At 38.9% G+C, this 18,931-nt stretch overlaps 1 protein-coding gene across 4 annotated transcripts in view; it reads right to left on the reverse strand.

Annotated features, from left to right (window-relative positions):
* KANSL1 (KAT8 regulatory NSL complex subunit 1) overlaps window positions 1-18,931 on the reverse strand; it is a 168,007-nt gene that overhangs the window by 112,085 nt on the left and 36,991 nt on the right. For all 4 annotated transcript variants that reach the window (XM_069541648.1, XM_069541646.1, XM_069541647.1 and 1 more), the window contains one exon: window positions 11,725-13,096. In XM_069541648.1, coding sequence (XP_069397749.1) covers window positions 11,725-13,013 — 1,289 coding nt within the window. In that variant the 5' untranslated portion in view covers window positions 13,014-13,096. The remainder of the gene's footprint in view (window positions 1-11,724; window positions 13,097-18,931) is intronic.

Genomic DNA, 18,931 nt, shown 5'->3' on the forward strand with positions numbered 1-18,931 from the left:
CAAGATCTGCAGAAAAATATCCCTGATCTTTTCATTCTAAGAACTAAATTAATCAATGAAGGATTCAACTATTTTAAATTTTATGCATCTAAAGAACAGTAATCAAAATTCTGCCTGTGATATGTGGCTGTATGAAAAGGCAACAAGTCTCCTATCTCTTCTATATAAACAAATTTTACAATCTGTAACAGTTTTTAAACAATTGTTTCTGAGAAAGAAACAGACAAGAGAACTTTTTATTGTTTTGTTTATTTTAGAGGACGAGAGATTGATGTTTTTCATTAGGCACATTTATCTTCAAAGCGTACACTCCAAAAACAGCTTTATTAAGTGAAAAGGATGCCTTCCTGTTAAAGGCCCTTTGTCTTCATTCTCACTATACACCCCAACCTCAGGGTCTATACTTTGTTAAACTTACTTTCAGATTTCTTCACTGCCACAAGTGGAACACACACAAAACCAATAATGAAACAGCTACACAAAGGTGCACACACCGGTAACAGATTGCTCATGACAGAAACAGGTGCACAGACTACTGTCGCTCCACCACGAACTCTCTGATGGGACCCAGTCTGGGGACGCCCTAAGGAAACGTAGGCTACACAGAGGGCTGCCTGGATGGTCAACAGAACCTCAGAAAACAGGATGGTCCAGCTAACAGTGATAAGGGCCTTTCCCATCCCTGCCTGGGTCTCCTCACAAAACAAAAAGAAACATTTTTCAAAAAGGTATAATGGAGATTTTACATGTGAGGAATTTAAGCCAAGAAGATTAAAAGACAAAACTAAAACTAACAATTCTCATAATAGTCCAAAATTCTCTCTACTGTGTTATTCCCTCTTTAGTACTAATCCCACAAATGCTAATAAAAATACTAACTCCTAGTTCACCCTCCAGGTTGTCTGGTGATAATCAAATAAGCAATCAAATGTTAATGATAAACCTTATACTCAGACACGGAAATGATAAATTTTGTATAAGTGGGCTGAAAACCAATCAGGATATTCCTCCATTGCTACTTCGTACCTTTTAAGTTCTTACAGTAGCCATATTTACCAGAGATTTCTTGAGGAAAATACTTTCATAAACACTAAGTACATGCTTACAATTCATCTATCAGTTTTTGTTAAGCACAGGGAAGACTAAGGGAAAAAGAACATAAAATATCTTCATATCTTAAAAGATTTATTTTTCTAGCAACTGGGGAAAAATAAGAGGATTTTTCCACATTAGTGAAAATATAAATCATCCCTAAAAAATATCAAAAATGTTTACTTTACCCTTTGATGGGAAAAGTTGTGAAATAGGCACTTTCCCAGGTTATATATTAGGGTAGAGGGAAACTATCTAACCTCGCCATCATCCCTAATGGGCATGTCCATCAGTGTAACATGCTGTCAGAGAGGCATCTGAAGAGCTACGTCCCTTCAGGTTGCTCCATTTCTTCAAACAGAACCATCTTTCTGCTCCAGCCAAATCAGTTCCAGGAGAAAAATTCAACAGTAAGGGAGCAGTAAGGAAGAACTAGCTTTTATCATCTCCATGAGCTCAAGCAAATTATTCAACATATCTTTAGTCTTGGGTCTCAACTTAAAATGAGGGTGTCACGTTCATCATCATCATATTATTATTTACCAAATGCAAACCACCTAGCAGATACAAGGTGTGATCAATACATATTAATTCTCTTGTGTCCTTCCTTTTCTTTTTCTAGACACACCACGCGGCTTGTGGGATCTTATTTCCCTAACCAGGGACTGAACACAGGCCACTGCAGTGAAAAGCACGTAGTCCTAACCACTGGACAACCAGGAAATTCCTTCCTTAAAAAAAAAAAAAAAAATTCCAGCCACTTCCTAGATGATGCCCCACCCAAACCATCCAATTCCTATTCCACAAAAGAAATGAGTAACAGGATTGTAGGTTAAGAGGTATATTTGATATGCCTTTCATCGAAATACACCATCAAATTGCTTAATATCACTTAAGTTTCTTGAATATAAAGTGCCATATCTTATATGATGTTTGGTAAATCTCTAATGATCAAAATTCTTCAAGCCAGGCTTCAACAATACGTGAACCATGAACTTCCAGGTGTTCAAGCTGGTTTTAAAAAAGGCAGAGGAACAAGAGATCAAATTGTCAACATCCACTGGATCATGGAAAAAGCAAGAGAGCTCCAGAAAAACATCTATTTCTGCTTTATTGACTATGCCAAAGCCTTTGACTGTGTGGATCACAATAAACTGTGGAAAATTCTGAAAGAGATGGGAATACCAGACCACCTGACCTGCCTCTTGAGAAATCTGTATGCAGGTCAGGAAGCAACAGTTAGAACTGGACATAGAACAACAGACTGGTTCCAAATAGGAAAAGGAGTGCGTCAAGGCTGCATATTGTCACCCTGCTTATTTAGCTTCTATGCAGACTACATCATGCAAAATGCCAGGCTAGATGAAGCACAAGCTGGAATCAAGATTGTTGGGAGAAATATCAGTAACCTCAGATATGCAGATGACACCACTTTTATGGCAGAAAGTCAAGAGGAACCAAAAAGCCTCTTGATGAAAGTGAAAGAGGAGAGTGAAAAAGTTGGCTTAAAGCTCAACATTCAGAAAACTAAGATCATAGCATCCAGTCCCATCACTTCATGAGAAATAGATGGAGAAACAGTGGAAACAGTGTCAGACTGTATTTTTTGGCTCCAAAATCACTGCAGATGGTGACTGCAGCCATGAAATGAAAAGACGCTTACTCCTTGGAAGGAAAGTTATGACCAACCTAGATAGCATATTCAAAGGCAGAGACATTACTTTGCCAACAAAGGTCCATCTAGTCAAGGCTATGGTTTCTCCAGTGGTCATGCATGGATGTGAGAGTTGGACTGTGAAGAAGGCTGAGCACCGAAGAATTGATGCTTTTGAACTGTGGTGTTGGAGAAGACTCTTGAGAGTCCCTTGGACTGCAAGGAGATCCAACCAGTCCATCCTAAAGGAGATCAGTCCTGGGTGTTCACTGGAAGGACTGATGCTAAAGCCGAAACTCCAATACTTTGGCCACCTCATGTGAAGAGCTGACTCATTGGAAAAGACTCTAATGCTGGGAGGGATTGGGGGCAGGAGGAGAAGGGGACGACAGAGGATGAGATGGCTGGATGGCATCACTGACTCGATGGACGTGAGTCCCAGTGAACTTCGGGAGTTGGTGATAGACAGGGAGGCCTGGCGTGCTGCCATTCATGGGGTCGCAAAGAGTCAGACATGACTGAGCGACTGAACTGAACTGAAATCTCTTTTCATCAATGAAATCCAAAGGACAATTTGTTTTGTTCATGCCCAGGCTGTGGGTAAACAGCCTAGATTAATACAGTCGGCCCTCTTTAACTGTGGGTTTCCCACCTAAGGTTGGTTGAATCTGCAGGTACGAAGGACTGACTGTACTAGGTCATTTTATATAAGGGACCTGAGCACCCTCGGGGTTTTGGTATCTGCAGGGCTCCTGGAATCAACCCCCTGGGGACACTGAGGGACAACTGTATCCTGATTTCTTATCAGCTATGTGACATTAAGCAAGTTAAACTTTTCGTTCTTCAGTATGAGTCTGTAAAACTAAGATAATATCACTGAAGACTAAATACATTAATGTATATAAAGAACTTCTAACATTACCTACAAATTCCACATTCCACAAATGTAGGTTTGTTTTTTTGTTTTTTTTTTCCCCCTATCAGTATGTCTCAAACTATGCTGTCTGATTAGGCAAAGTTGGTTTAAAAAGTTTCCCAGCTCAACAAAATCACTTCAGTCAAAATCTTCCTGGGGTCTGGGTTTCAGATTAGCACCAAATACAAACACAAATGTAAAATCAAACCATTGGGCAGACTACCCTGGTGGTCCAGCAGTTAAGACTCTGAGCTTCCAATGCAGGGGGTGCAGGTTCAATCCCTGGTCAGGGAACTAGTATCCCACATGTCTCAAGGCATAACCAAAAATACATTTAAAAAAAAATTATTCCTACAGGGACTTCCCTGAAAGTCCAGTGGTCAAGACTCTACATGTTCTCCTTACAGGAGGCACAGGTTCGATCCCTGGTCGAGGAGTTAAAATCCAGCATGCCACACAGAGAGGCCAAAAAATAAAAAATAAAATCAAATAGGTTAAAGGTACCACAAAGCCTTTAATTAATGAGTATCAAAATTACTAAGATTTATTCTTTGTACTTGTTATATACTGAATCCCTTGGTTCAAACAGCATAATTTTTCCAGATACAAACTGGAAAACAGGAAAAAGACTACGAACTGGAGTCATAAAAGGAGACGACCTTAGGTATGGATTTCTGCCAAGCTTGGAAAATATCAAAGTCCCTCGGTATGCCAGGACAACTGGTTCCAGACTCCTCTCCCCACTCCTTACCAAAATCTTCATATGCTCAAGTCTGCAGATATAAAATGGGGTAGTATTTGTATATAACCTATGTACATTCTTCTGTATACTTTAAATCATCCCTAGACTACTTAAAATATCTAACACTACGTTAATGCTATATAAAAAGTTGCCAGAGAACTGCAAATTAAAATTCTGCTTTTTCTAAGTTTCTGGAATTTTTCCCCACAAATGTCTTCAGTTGGTTGAACCCACCAATGTGGAACCTGCAGATCCAGAGGGCTGATTGTAACTTAATCCATGTTGGTCTTTGCTCAGGGAGAGGACAGAGAAACTAATTAAAACACTATTCATTTGAAATATAACATGACTCCAAGCTTTTTCTCTTCTAGTAAAACAATTTTACCTGATGGAATTTAACAAGGTGCTCTGCAAATGACACTGAAACCTCTGGGACTGCCCAACAGCCAAAAATGTTTAAACAAAAATTAGTAAAGGTGTACCACCATTTAGTAACATCCTCCCATCTGCTCCTTCTCCATCCCAACAGTTCCATCCAATCCAGTTACACCTGTCAAAAATCTAGGAATCACCCATAATTACTTTTGAGCTCTCAGCATCCATTCATTGCATCCAATCAATCACAAGTCCCAGTCACCCTACCTCCAAAATATGCAGTACTCTCATTCTTCCCTCCAAAGGCTGAGTCCCCATTGTCTCACTGAGCTTACCACAACGGTCTAACTATTTCCCATAGTCCATATCCACTCTCCTCTTACAAACAGTAAGAGAGAATCTTAAAAAAAAAAAAATCCAATGATAAACTGTCAACGGTGTCACAATAGAATTTTAAACTAGAGATCACCTACAAACCTATCTGTATGACCAAGTTTCTAGCAACCTCTCTGGTTCAGTTCTCATTACTCTCCTCACACTTTGCACTCTTTTCAAAGGTATCAAGCACCCCCCATTCCCAAAGCCTTAGCACAGTTTGTTTTCTCTGTTACACATCTCCTCTCCTCTTCACCACCAATTCCTTCTCATCATCCAGGTCTCAAGTTATATGCAACTTGATTTCAAGATACTTGCTAGGACATCCCCACCCATCTTAATTAGATGTTCCTAATATGCACCATCTCAGCACTCCAAACTTTGCTTCTATGGCACCCACAACCATTATAAATATACCATTAACTATATGATCACTTGCTTAAATATTTAATTAATCGCCCTTTCTAACCAGTTTACTCACGAGGACAGGGCAGCGACTGTGTTTCTCTTACTCACCACTATATATCCCTAGGACCTCAGCACAGAGTAGGCGTTCAGTACCTCTAATAAACAAATTAATCAATTCCCAAAGTCACCAAGGTAAGGCTTCAAGGCCTCTCTGCATAGCTCAGTCCCTCCTTCTCTGTTTATACAGGACTGCTTGGAAGGCCATTTCCTAATTTTTAACAGTCGCTGGAACTTATAAGGAATACAGAAACCTTCATTTTTAAGACTCTAGTAAAGAACTTAGATCCTCATAAGCTATAAGGGTTATTCTACAAGTTGTGTTCTCATAGTCAGTCACTGAAGCTTGAAACTTCAATTATCTATGATGATCCTTCCCTGCTTTACCCATATAGCCTTTGTTTTTAATCCCATTAAATCCATTTCTGCACCATCCTCTGGAATCTTCTCTTTTCCTTTTTACACTATAATTATTACACTTAACCTGTACTACTAGATCTCTAAAATGTCTCCACTCTAGCCACCGAAAAGCCCTTAGCCATTCAGCCTCTGCCCTCTGATTATGCCATGCCTTCCTCCTGTACTGACCTACCTCATTAGGCCACAACCAAAAGACAACCTTCTATCAAAATCCTAGCCAGCCTTCAAGGCTCATTTCTACTGTCCTTTCTTTCCAGGTTCCATCAACCAGTTGTGATCTCTTCCTATTTCATTTCTATCATCCAACATTTATTATGTATTAGTACATGCAAGGCACTGTTCTAAGTATTCATCTTTACCTCCCATGTCTCCAATACACATCAAAATTATATACTTTTTTGTGCACAGACATTCAGTTTATTTACCTATGATATCTCTGATGTCTTACATGTTTGTTCATAAGTACCTACATGTGACCACTTCAAAGAACATAGTTGATCCTTAAACAACACGGGTTTAAACTGTGCACATTCACTTAGACGCAGATTTTTTTCAACAGTTACTATGATCTGTGGTTGGCTGAATCCAGATTCAGAGGAAAAGGCTGGGCATCACTAACCCCAGTGTTGTTCAAGGGTCAACTGTACATCATTCAATTTTACAGAATGAAAACACCAATCCGAAGGCAACAGGAAATATCTGGAGCATCTAGATTTGCAGCAAATGAGTAGACCCCAAATTCCTGCTGCCTAACTTCCTGCCTTCAGAATCACACAAGAAGCACCAAGAATAATTCTCACTACCTACGTAACTTCTCAGAAAAAAAAGGGGGCAGGGGGAGAAGAAAACACACAAGTTCTTATTTCAGCCACTGGATGTCATATGCATGGTAGCAGAAAAACCTGGGGCATTCAATCAAAGTGATTAGATTAAAGCAAGGTGTTTGGCAAGTCAAAGTTCACTTGGCTCCAAAGTAACTTCTCTAAGAAAATGATACTTATTCCCACATATGTATCACACCCAGTAAGATATACAATAACCATTTTAATGGATTATGGGGTGGCAAGGGCTGGGGGGACATAAGGTAAAAGAATCAAAGCTCTAAGTCAAAGTCAAGAAAGCCATTTTGTTTCAAGGTATCCCAGTGACTCACAAGGAACTTTGCCTCAGATTCCCCAAATGCAAAAAGATGATGATGAGAAAAGCTCCACTGATGTCAGAGTTGTCACAATTCAAAGCAGTTTAAGCCTTGGAGATCAATTTTCTCATTTTTATTAGGAAAGTGGTAACAAAGCTAGTCTACGGTAAAGAAGGGTTAGATGTTAGGCTTCCAGCTGATAGATCTCTTGCTCCCATCACTCTGTGAGCGGAGAAGGAACATGAAACTAAGGCCAAATCAAGTTGACTGCCATCCTTGGCAATATCATCTGCGCATACTTAACAAATTCAAGCAGGAACTACAACACACGCTAGCAATTTATGATACAGTGAAGTCTTCATAAACTCCAAAAGGATGAATTTCCTCAGAAATAAAGCAAAGTTGCTACAATCAAGACAGTCCAAAATTCAAATAACTTCTTTCACTGAACTGAACATCGTTTACTTTTACCCAACTCTGATCAGAACAGACTTCAGGAAGCTATCACACAAATGAAATAAAGTTTAGAATAAATTAAACAAACAAAAAACCCATGAAAATAAAACAGGAACAGGGAGAACAAAATGAAGTCAAGAATGAGGCTTAAAAAAAAAAAGTACAACAGTAAGAACCCACAAGCTGTTGATCTAAAAACACATTTAATATCTGGAACACATTTTTTTCTTCACAAGTACTTACTACAAAAGTTTGTAAGTACAAGGGTAAGAAAATGAAAACCAAATTGAGCAAAATTAAGTATGGGTCCAGGAATTCATAACAAAATAGCAGTACAAAATTTAGATATGAAAAGGAGAAATACAAAGAAAAACTAAAGTGAAGAAGAGTGTGGGAGCACAAGCGCACACTCAGCAGTCTTATGAGAAACACACGAGGGGACTAAATGCTTTTATCCCTACTTCCACAATTAAGAGCCAAACACTGAGGTATTTATTGAAACAGACAGCTTCCTTTCTAGTCCCTCATTCAAGATGATGTTGTTTTTTAAAAGGATGAAATAATACCATTTGCAGCAACGTGGATAGACCTAGAGATTATTCATATTAAGTGAAGTCAGCTGAGAAAGACAAACACCATGTATCATTTATTTGTGGGATCTTAAGATACAAGTGAATTTATTTACAAACAACTCAACTGTGTAGAAAACAAACTTATGATTCCAAAGGGGAAAGAAGGTGGGAGAGGGATAAATTATGAGAATTATGAGTCTGTGATTAGCAGATACAAATACTACATATAAAATAGATTTTTTTAAAAAGTCCTACAGTTGTATAGCACAAGGAACCAGAGTCAATATCCTATAATCATCCATAATGGAAAAAATATGAAAATAAACCCATTTGTATAATGTACAATGGAATATGCATGTACAATGGAATCACCTTGGTGTATACCAGAAATTAAATTATAAATTTATATAAATCAAAGAATTTATACCTCAATAAAAAGAATTTAGGATGATGTTTCAATTCCTGCTCATTCCACAGTGATGTTACTAAACAATAATATAGGTCAAACCCAATGTAGTGCAGAATTTCCAAAGAAGTAGGTACATGTACCAAGACAGGAAGCTACTGCTGCTGCTGCTGCTAAGTCGCTTCAGTAGTGTCTGACTCTGTGCGACCCCATAGACGGCAGCACACCAGGCTTCCCCGTCCCTGGGATTCTCCAGGCAAAAACACTGGAGTGGGTCGCCATTTCCTTCTCCAGTGCGTGAAAGTGAAAAGTGAAAGTGAAGCCACTCAGTTATGTCCGACTCTTAGCGACCCCATGGACTGCAGCCCACCAGTCTCCTCTGTCCATGGTATTTTCCAGGCAAAAGTACTGGAGTGGGGTGCCATATATAAAACATTTTCAGATGATCTTCTAAAAAGCTTAAAACAAAAAGGTGTAACAATGTTAAACTAAACATAAAATCAGTTAACCAGAAAAAAATAAATCAAGGAAAAAGGAAATATTTCTCTTCTGCTGTCTCATCCAGCTATATTAGAATTCACTAATAGTTAAAAAAAATGATAAACATGTAATTCTTGACAATATATAAAACTAATCATTCTGCTACTGGACAGCATGTGCCTAGGACTTACAATGAATTACAGATTTTTACTCTTTTATTAAAAAGTTAGGAAACACACAAATGAATTCTTGGTGAAAGCTTGTAATTTTCAGATAATCATCATCCACTTGTAATTTAAGCAACATCACTTAAAAACAATTCATTTCAAGTCTTCTCTACTAAATATTTTCATTATGGCCACCAGACTAAATCTAGTGACTTTACCTCTGACAGTACTTCAACAAGGGAGTGAAATACTAGACAGGCTATTCAAAGAGGTAAAAAGTTGAAATTCACCAGCTGGGTCAAGCCCCTGAAGACTTAACTAACTTCTTCTTCCAGGACTCAAGAATTATAAATGCAGTTATGAGATTTGGGAGGGACCTGAAATCACAAAGGAAAGGTTTCTCTGCATCCAAAGAACTTCTTTTTCTTTTTTAATCAAAGCGCTGTCTCCACTTTCACTGGCCAGTTGTTGAAAACCTTTAAAATACTCAGGTGGTCAACAAAGACCCTGCCTAAATAACAACCTTGGGAGTCAATCTGGTGACCTTGCTTCAAACAAGAAGTTAAAAGTATTTGCACTTTATTGGTGGCTTTAATTTAAATTCATATATATCATAATTTGCAAAAGCATATTTACTTGACGGTACTTTTAGCTCCCAAATCATCCTTACTTTAATATGATCTGAATCATGGAAATTCAACTTTTAAAAGTATTATTAAACTGATCCCAAGAAGTTTCCTAAAATAATCCCTTTGCTGTCTTTTTAATTTACATCCTTCCAATCAACAAACCATTGTGAGAAGAATGCCCAAACCTAAGCAGGTGGACTAAGAGGTCTTTTGAAGTCAACAGACTACTACATGATGTAAAAAAAGTTCTCATAGGCATTCTGATTTCACTGGGTTGGAATGTTACCCACAATATTACCAAAACTTAGAAATGTTGCCAATACAATGTCTCTCAAAAACATTAAGCTTATAGATTCTAGACGTTTTTCTTCAAATACACAAAATAGGTACAGGAAACTTTAAAGGCTTCAACTACACTATCTTACTCAAAATCACTCAAACAGAATATTCAACTGTTGACATGGTTTCTTAAACCTGTGGTTTATGTAGCAAAGTCAGCGGGGATAATGCCACAAATATTGCCAAGCTGACTGAAGCTACTAATCCATTTAAGGAAAGATAACTATGTTACAGCAATGCTCTGAAATTTATTTGCTTTAGACCTGAATAGAGAAGTGGACTCTTGAGCACACTAAGCCTACAAGTGATAATGGCACTTGGTCTACCTGGGAAAAAATTCAGCACGATTATCCAGACTTTTTTCACTCAAAACAGAAACATAACCCAAATTTCATACTCAGATACAGTGTTATCCATGTTTATAACAAACTGGAGGAAAACAAAAGGAAATCTACTTATGCTTAGAAGCATAGCTGTCTCAGTAAAGTCTCCAGTGAAAATCTTAAGTCACCTTTTAATTACAGGCAAGGGACAGTCAACTATTCCAACACAGCCACCTACTTCAGTCTTCTCTAGCAATCCAAATTTTACAACATTCCCACCCAAAGAGGATCTACTAGTCAACTCTTCTGCCCTCTTTTCCAACTATTCATCTCCCTCTCTCATGAAGTCTAAATAAATGCAGATCTATCTTTAAGGAGATATACTGTACTTTCTTATCTTAGAGCTAAATATAGGAGGTAAACCATGTATGTCTCTACCAGGTTCATGTAAAGTGCCACTTAGAGCTTATGGAGAATTTTCCTCAACCCAACACATTTTGAAAATCCAGTAAGAATTTATCCCAAATACGTAAATACATTTAACTTAGTTGAAAGAAAATAAAACCCAAATCTGATAAAGTTAGGAAGAGAATCAGGTTGTGTGATAGCATAGCACGCTTGGAGACAACCTACAAAATACTCTGAAGCACTTCCTGATTATTAGTCCTTATTTTTTTAATAAGGAAATCTCAAATGTCAAAATTGAAAACCAGGTACATTCTCTGCTAAAAGCTCAATTAAAAGCAACCATAAATTCCAGAGAACTTAACTAGGTCAACCAAACTTTCGCCCCACTTACTAGAAACAACAATCCGAAGTCAAGCCTCACAAACTTACAAAACATCCTACATATGGTTTCAAAAGAAATCTAATTATTCACTGTGAAAGAAGAATGGGTAGTTTTACAAACTGGAAATCATCTAGTTTTCTTTTAATAAGATTTCCATGGGAAATTAGCAGCTTTTATCCTACAGCAACACAAAACCAAAAATACCTTCCATTTCTTCACTAGCAGGTATATATGTACCCCCCCTACCTAAAATTAGGAAAAAGACAAACAGATTCTAGGCACCCATCATACCATGAAGTCCTATCTTCCCATGATGGGAATTCACCAAGTCTTTCTCCCTCGTCTGAACGTTTCTGAAAAAGACATTATGTGTGGTTCTACTCACAGGGGTACGTGGCGCTGCTCAGGGTCAGCTCTGGCCAGTTCTTCCTCTTCGATATCAGACTCTCCTCCTGAACTACTGTCTGTGATGTCGGAATCAAACGCTCGTTCACTGCACCTCAAGTTGGCTACACCACTGGCTGTAAATCTCTCCAATTCTTCTGAAATCGAGTCACTTTTCAGGAAGTTGCTAAGTCCCTCTGAAGCAGCGGTCTCACTGGCAGCTTTTCTCAATGCAGCTTCGGCCTTTCGAGTCAGCATCAACTGGCTCCGGGGCCTCAAGGATTCCAAGTTTGGCAGCCTGCTTAAAGTTTTCTCTAAAAATCCACCCAGCTGATGCTGTATGTGCCTCTCCACCTGCTTGGCTTGCACAACCTGTAAGCGCTTCTGTAACCTGCGGGCCCGGCTCTCAATGTCAGCCTGCCGCCGCAGTAAAGCTGTTATCCTGGTGTCAGAATCTAAAGCACTGAAAAGGATGGAAGACAGGGGAGGCTTTTTACCCTCTAACTTGACACCCCCCACATTAGAACTAGAGTCTGTGTCAGGTGATAACCTACTGCTTCCTTGAAGTGCCGGCTGTTCCATGGAATTTACAGAAGGTTTGTTTGCAGTGCTATTATTGCTAAATACAGTTGTATGTTCTACATCAAGGCTTCTGTGTGGAAGAGTGCAATTGGTCATACCCCCTTTCAAGTCCCCAGACTCAGATGCCACCACCTCACCCCCCTGAAGAGAAGATGAAGTGAGAGCCCGTTTTCCCCCATTAAGGGGACTGGAATTGTCATGATCAGAATGTGTTGAACTTTTAGTCAATTTCTTCGCCAACCCATTTACAGGTGCTTGTGGCAGAGCTGTCTGACCACTTGTATTCATGGTTCTAAGATTTTCTAAGGAAAACTCCAAAACTGGCTGTCTTCCCAACAGCTCAGCTCGGAGTTCATAGGACTGAGATAAGAGAGGGTGAGGTTTGAGTACTGTCTGCTTGCTGAAGACACCTTGCAGCTTCAGTGACTCCTTTGCGGGAACAGCTGTCACATCGGAGCAGAGATAAGACGCCACCAGCGGCTGCAGCTTCCCCAGGTCTTCCTTGGTAGGGTTATTTCGGAAGTCTAGACTGGGGTCCTCTGCAGCGATGGCTTTCCTTTTGGTTCCGTTGGCAGCAATAAGGATGTTGGCGTTGCCGTTATTCTCGGCACTGCCAGGGGACAAAGTGGAGGATGGGGGAGCCAGTTTGAACCGGATATGGTGTGTTTCAGCTGCTGCGTCAGTGAGAGCGGGCGCCATCGCAGCCATTCAGCACAGAGAGACAGGAAGTCCAGCCTCTCCCGGTGCCGAGGCCAGCTCCACAGCCCCTTACCGCCTCCCCAGAGAACAGACTAGAAGAGAAAGAAGAAAAGGAAGTTAGAAATACAAACACATTAGAAAACAACACACATGTTTTTAATACAAACATCATGGAGGCTGTTAACCAAACTCTGTCTTCAAGAAAACACTCAAACCAAAAGGGGAGGGTGTTGGGGCGGGGCCACAGCTCTACAAAAGAAAGAATTCCATCCTTCCTTTTAGTCACTTGTTACTATAAATTAAAAGTAGTCACAGACTGTTAAAGTCAGATCATCTGCATTTAAGAAAAAAACAGCTTTAAAACTTCTTGAAATTAGTGAATTTAAAGCAAATGTATCAAACTAAACACCAGGAATCAAACAGAAAAGAATTAGAATTCCTCATTCCCTACCCAAAGTTTGTATGCCAGATGTCTGTACATTTCTGGCCAAAGGATCCAATGTTTGTCAGCTTCTCTGTAAGATAGATCATACTAAAAGTTTTACTGTATCACACCTGTAATGCCAGTTTATTTCATCAATTTTCTTTTTTTTCCCACTGTTCTCAGTATAGCCCACCTCTCAAATTAATTGCCCAATCAATGTGTCTCTTTTCTTCACAACTTCTTGAAAGAAGAGTTATAAATAGCTGCCTCTGCCCTTCTCACTCTTCTGTAATCTGCCTTCTACTCCTATGGCTCTGGCAAAGGTCACAAGCAATCTCATTATCAAATCCCATGCTCAAGTCTCAGTCCCCATTCTATCTGACTTCTCTGAAGCATTAGGTAGTGCTGACCACCCCACTCTTCTGGAAATTCTTCTTTCCCGATGTCCTTGACAGCAAGGTCCCTTCTGCCCTCTTCTCTCTCAACTCACTTCCTTGGCAACAATCTTGATAGCAACGTGTAAGTCCTCTGGTCGCTCAGAAAAACACCGTCAGCTACACTAATCAACATCCTCACCTCTGTGTACCTCAAGCCCCCTGAAGCTCAAAACTGAATTTCTTTTTACTTCTCACCCAGTTTTATCATCTCAGGAAATTGCTTTCACTGAGTAAGCCCAGCTAAAAACCTCAGCAGTGTGCCTCTTCTTCATCCCTTTTGATTTATCTGGTCTGAGAGTAAAAGGAAATCTATGTCAAGAACTAAGCCAGCAGGTACTAAAGTGCGGCCTACAAACTTCTTGAGAGCTCAAAGACCATTTCAGAGTTCCACAAGATCAAACTTTTCATAATAATATTAAACATTATTTGCCTTTTTCCACAGTGTTGATGTTTGCGATAGGGATGCAAAAGACAAGTCTGAGCAAAACTGCTGGTACCTGAGCAAAAATCAAAGCAGAGGTACCTAACTGTACTAATAGCCTCTGGTCACTGTATTCTTTACTCATTTAGTTTAAAAATAAAACTTTTTTTAAAAGGTTATTATAATGACCTTTGATATCCTTGATGAAATACAGAAATTATGAACTTTATTAAATCTCCACTCAAGTCTTCAGTGCATGTCTATACGTTTATCTATATATTCTGTGCAATGAAAGGGAAAGTACACATAAAGCACTTCTACTGCTTTAAGAAAACTGAGTTACAAGTTGAACTAGAAGCTTCTTCCATGTAACTATTTTTACTTGGCAGAACAACTGACAAACTATGATTATACAGACTTGAATATTGAGTAGACATTTTCTTGCAAATGAACAAAGTGAACGTGTCACTTCAAGGAAACCCAATATGAGGTTTGTTGCCAATGATAAAATCCAAGTTTTTACGCAAAAATAAGTATTTTGAAAATGTGTATCCACCACCATAAACTTGGAACATTTCCCCAATACTTAGTCATTTCCGATTAAACAGACTACTGCTGCTATTAGTGAACGAGAACTGGATACCACATAATGAAATGTGTCAACCTTTGGAAGATCTGCATAACTCTGTTAATGATCAAATGACCAATGCTCCTTAGAAACTTGTGCATGGGTAAAAGTAAGTGTTAAGACAGACCAAATGGATTAATCTGACAGAGCATGAAAAGCTCACTGATACGGCTTTAGATTCCACAGTGCAGCTAACCTTTATGAAACTACTACTTGTCAAGTTTGGGCAGTGTCAAAGAACACGCACACTTTAAAAGGCTTCTAAATACTTGTCTCTTTTCCAAACTACACATTTGTATGAGGTCAGATTTTCTGTACATACTTCCAAAGCAACATTATCACAACAGAACGAATGCAGAAGGAGCTATGAGAACCCAGCTGTTTTCTATTAAGCCAGACATTAGAAAGATTTGCAAAAATGCAAAATAATGCCATTACCACTTAATTTTCGTTGGTCTGATAAAAAATTATCCATAATATGTAATAGGTTGATTATTTTTTAATGAATTATTGAATTTTTTCCCCTTTAATGTGTGGCCGCACTGCCCAGCTTGTAGGATCATAGTTCCCCCACCAGGGATTGAACCCGTGCCCTAGGCAGTGAAAGCAGAGTCCTAATCACTGGATCGCCAGGAAGTCCCAGTAAATAATTATTCTTTAAATTTCTCGAAGTTTCTAACCAACTACTGATAATAAGCCACCAAAGTTCTTTGTGGTTTTCGACATTTTTTAAAGTGAAAAGGGGCCTTGAAACCAAAAAGTTTGTGCATCACTGAACTAAAAGCAACCTTCTCCTCTCTCAAAAAAATGAGGGCAACTTCCAGTTTGGTCAAACATTTTATCTTTAGATAAAAATCAACACAGGATGGTAAGCCGTGTAGTACTACACTAAGACTCTTTACAGTATGACAATTCAAATCATTAATATCAAATTATTTAAGTAAATGACTGAGAAAAGTGTTAGTTGTTCAGTCGTGTTCAACTCTTTGATACTCATGGACTGTAGCCCACCAGGCTCCTCTGTCCATGGGATTCTCCAGGCAAGAATACTGGAGTGGATTGCTATTCCCTTCTCTAGGGGATCTTCCCAAGCCAGGGATCGAACCTCAGTCTCCTGTCCTGCAGGCAGATTCTTCACTGTCTGAGCTACCAATACACTTACAGGTCAAACATGTCTACCACTCTATGTAACTGCCAAAATTTTCTCACTCTAAGCTTATAATGCCTTTAACAAACATCCTATATTTATTAAACTAGACTTTCTGAGGATTAGAGTTTTATCCTTATGGACTTGCTGGCATACAGCATTCTGTATAACTATGTCCACTTTTCCTAATTTTTGATTTTAAATTTAAAAGTAAAATTCCTAATGTAATTTCAAAAATAGCTGTATTATTACCTTGGTTCAATTGGCAGATGAACCAATGTAATAAGCTCTTTATTCAAAATACCTTGAGTCAATTTAATAATGGGAAAAGGATTTTCTACCATAAACAAAAACCACTATGTGATCTTCCAATCAACTCAGTATCCTCTTTCAAACTGATAACAATATACAGTTGGTACTAGCCATGCAAATGGCAACCCACTCCAATACTATTGCCTGGAGAATCCCATGGACACAGGAGCCGGCAGGCTACAGTCCAGAGGGGTGCAAAGACTTGGACGTGACTGAAGCAACTTAGCACTAGCCATGCAAGGAGGCACATTATCACTGCCAGATGATTAATACAACGAGTGAGAGGAGTAGATGGAGCCTACTGCCCCAAAGCACTACAGTCTGTCTCAGCAATGGCAGGAAGCAGCCTCCCTCTGGGACCCAAGGAAGGACACAGATGTTACACAGCTTCCACAAAACGTATGGAAAACCCATGCTCACCCAGCACACATAAAAAGTGGGTTGTCATTAACACCACACCACAGAAGGTGCTTAAGTAATCAACATTCCTAAGTTATTTCAGAATTATTTCTTTAAAATCTGCAACTAAAAGAAAAATCTGCTGACTCAAATCCCACCTCTTTCAGTATTTCTCTGACCCTCTGAAAGCACACCTGAGAACTTGACATTAATCATGTACGCCTCAAAGGCAAATGTATTTTGCTCACACTCCCTCCTTGGTCTCAAAATCCCCATGGAGTGCAATGAAAAGAGTAGTTACTAAACAATTTGTCTCAATAAGGGAAGGGGGAAAGTGACATCTTCAGAAGAAATTCCATTCCTAACTCGGAAATCTTTTATCTTTCTATATCAAAACTGCTAAAAAAATATACTGGACTCTACACCCGCCTCCCTTCACTGACTTGAAATGCTGTGCCAAGATGCAATATCACTTCCCAACCCCCCCCCCATTCACAGGTAAGAGGAGCAGGTACAGGTTCACATCTGGCTCCACCCATATTTAAATCATTTAACTATTTTGCTCCCTCAACTTCATCTGCAAATAATAGAGCTGACCTCAGAAGGCTGCAGAAATGATTACATAAAATACTTTCAATTACTTAACTTAGTGCCTGGCACAAGAGCCCATTATTTGCACTATTACTATAACCTATGGAAAAAAAGCAAATATTACTAGAACGAAAAACTGTAAAGTAGAAAAAAGGTGTTAAAAAATAAAATGTATACTGTGACCTCATTTCAGTTTTAAAAAGGAGGTGATAAGATTCTTTTGTTTTTTGTTTTCTGGCTTATGTAATGTCTCCACCATAAACACAAATTGCTTGTATAATACAAGGGAAGAAAGCAAAAATACTGTAAATTCTTAAAGAGTCAAAAAAATATGAATAAGGCAAAATATCACAAAAATGTTCTTAAATTTAACGTAATGAGCAAATGTTGATGGAAACAATTCCCATCCCACTTAAATCCCAAAAACGTAGTGACTTAACAATTTAGAGCAGAAAGAAACTGTCAAACTTGAGTGTTACAAAAACAGCACAACAGCTTTTGATAAATCACCCTTCTCCAAAGAATGCAAAGCATTAAAAGCTATAAGTAACTTATTAATCCTCATCACAAGATAAGTGGTAGGTTTCTGGCTATGATTTTAATTTCCAATTCACTGGTGGGGACAGATAGTTAAGTTACCTCGTACATTCAGAATAAAGAAACCTAAAATATTCCAACTTTTAGTTCATCTAATAAACCACAATCTGACCAAAAAAAAAAAAAAGATGAGACCTAATGCACCTGCAGCCACTGACATAAACTATGATTCAGCAGTAAGCTTAAGAGACAAAAGAAGGGCTATCTTATCAAGGTCCTTTAAAAGGATATGAAAATTTGAACTAGCTAATTAACAGTGTCCATCCCAGTCCCAAGAAGCATTTTGGGGACTGGAAGATATCAAATGAGTTCAGCAGGCAAACACAGTTAGGAAAAACTTCCCTGATGAGATTCACAATACACTTCATCACACTGAATACTGCTCAAATATTTTCACCTTTAACAAACATCCTTTTTCATTATATCAATATTGTGCAGAACACTGTTCTGAGGGATATAAGTTAGAATAAAGTTCAAATACATGACCTCTAAGGCCCGTCCTGTATGTATGACTTTCTTACTGTAAACAGCAATATAGATTCAAGAACAAACTGTCACCTGACACAAGCTAACACCCTGGAAGCCAAAGTGCACCCGAGGACAGAGTTTCTCGACCTCAGCACTGCTGACTCGCTGGGGGAACAGGGTCTCTCCAGTGCCTCCGCAGGTGGTTCAGCAGCATCCCTGGACTAGATGCCCGCTGCACCCGCCTAGAAATTATGACAACCAAAAATGCCTTCAGACATGCCAAATGTCCCCAAGGGGGCAAAATCATACCCCCCAATTGAGAGCCATTCTCTAGAGATAGATTTTGCATCTACAGATGTATATACATACATATATATTTCTAAACATAGATTTCCAGAAATCATACATATCTGGCTGCTTCAAATAGTGCAAGTCACAAACTAACTCCACACCTACAAACGAAAGGCACACCTTACTCCCTTGTAAATTCCCAAGACAGGACT

Source organism: Ovis canadensis, chromosome 11 (assembly GCF_042477335.2).
Source record: "Ovis canadensis isolate MfBH-ARS-UI-01 breed Bighorn chromosome 11, ARS-UI_OviCan_v2, whole genome shotgun sequence".
In the NCBI taxonomy this organism is placed as follows: domain Eukaryota; kingdom Metazoa; phylum Chordata; class Mammalia; order Artiodactyla; family Bovidae; genus Ovis; species Ovis canadensis.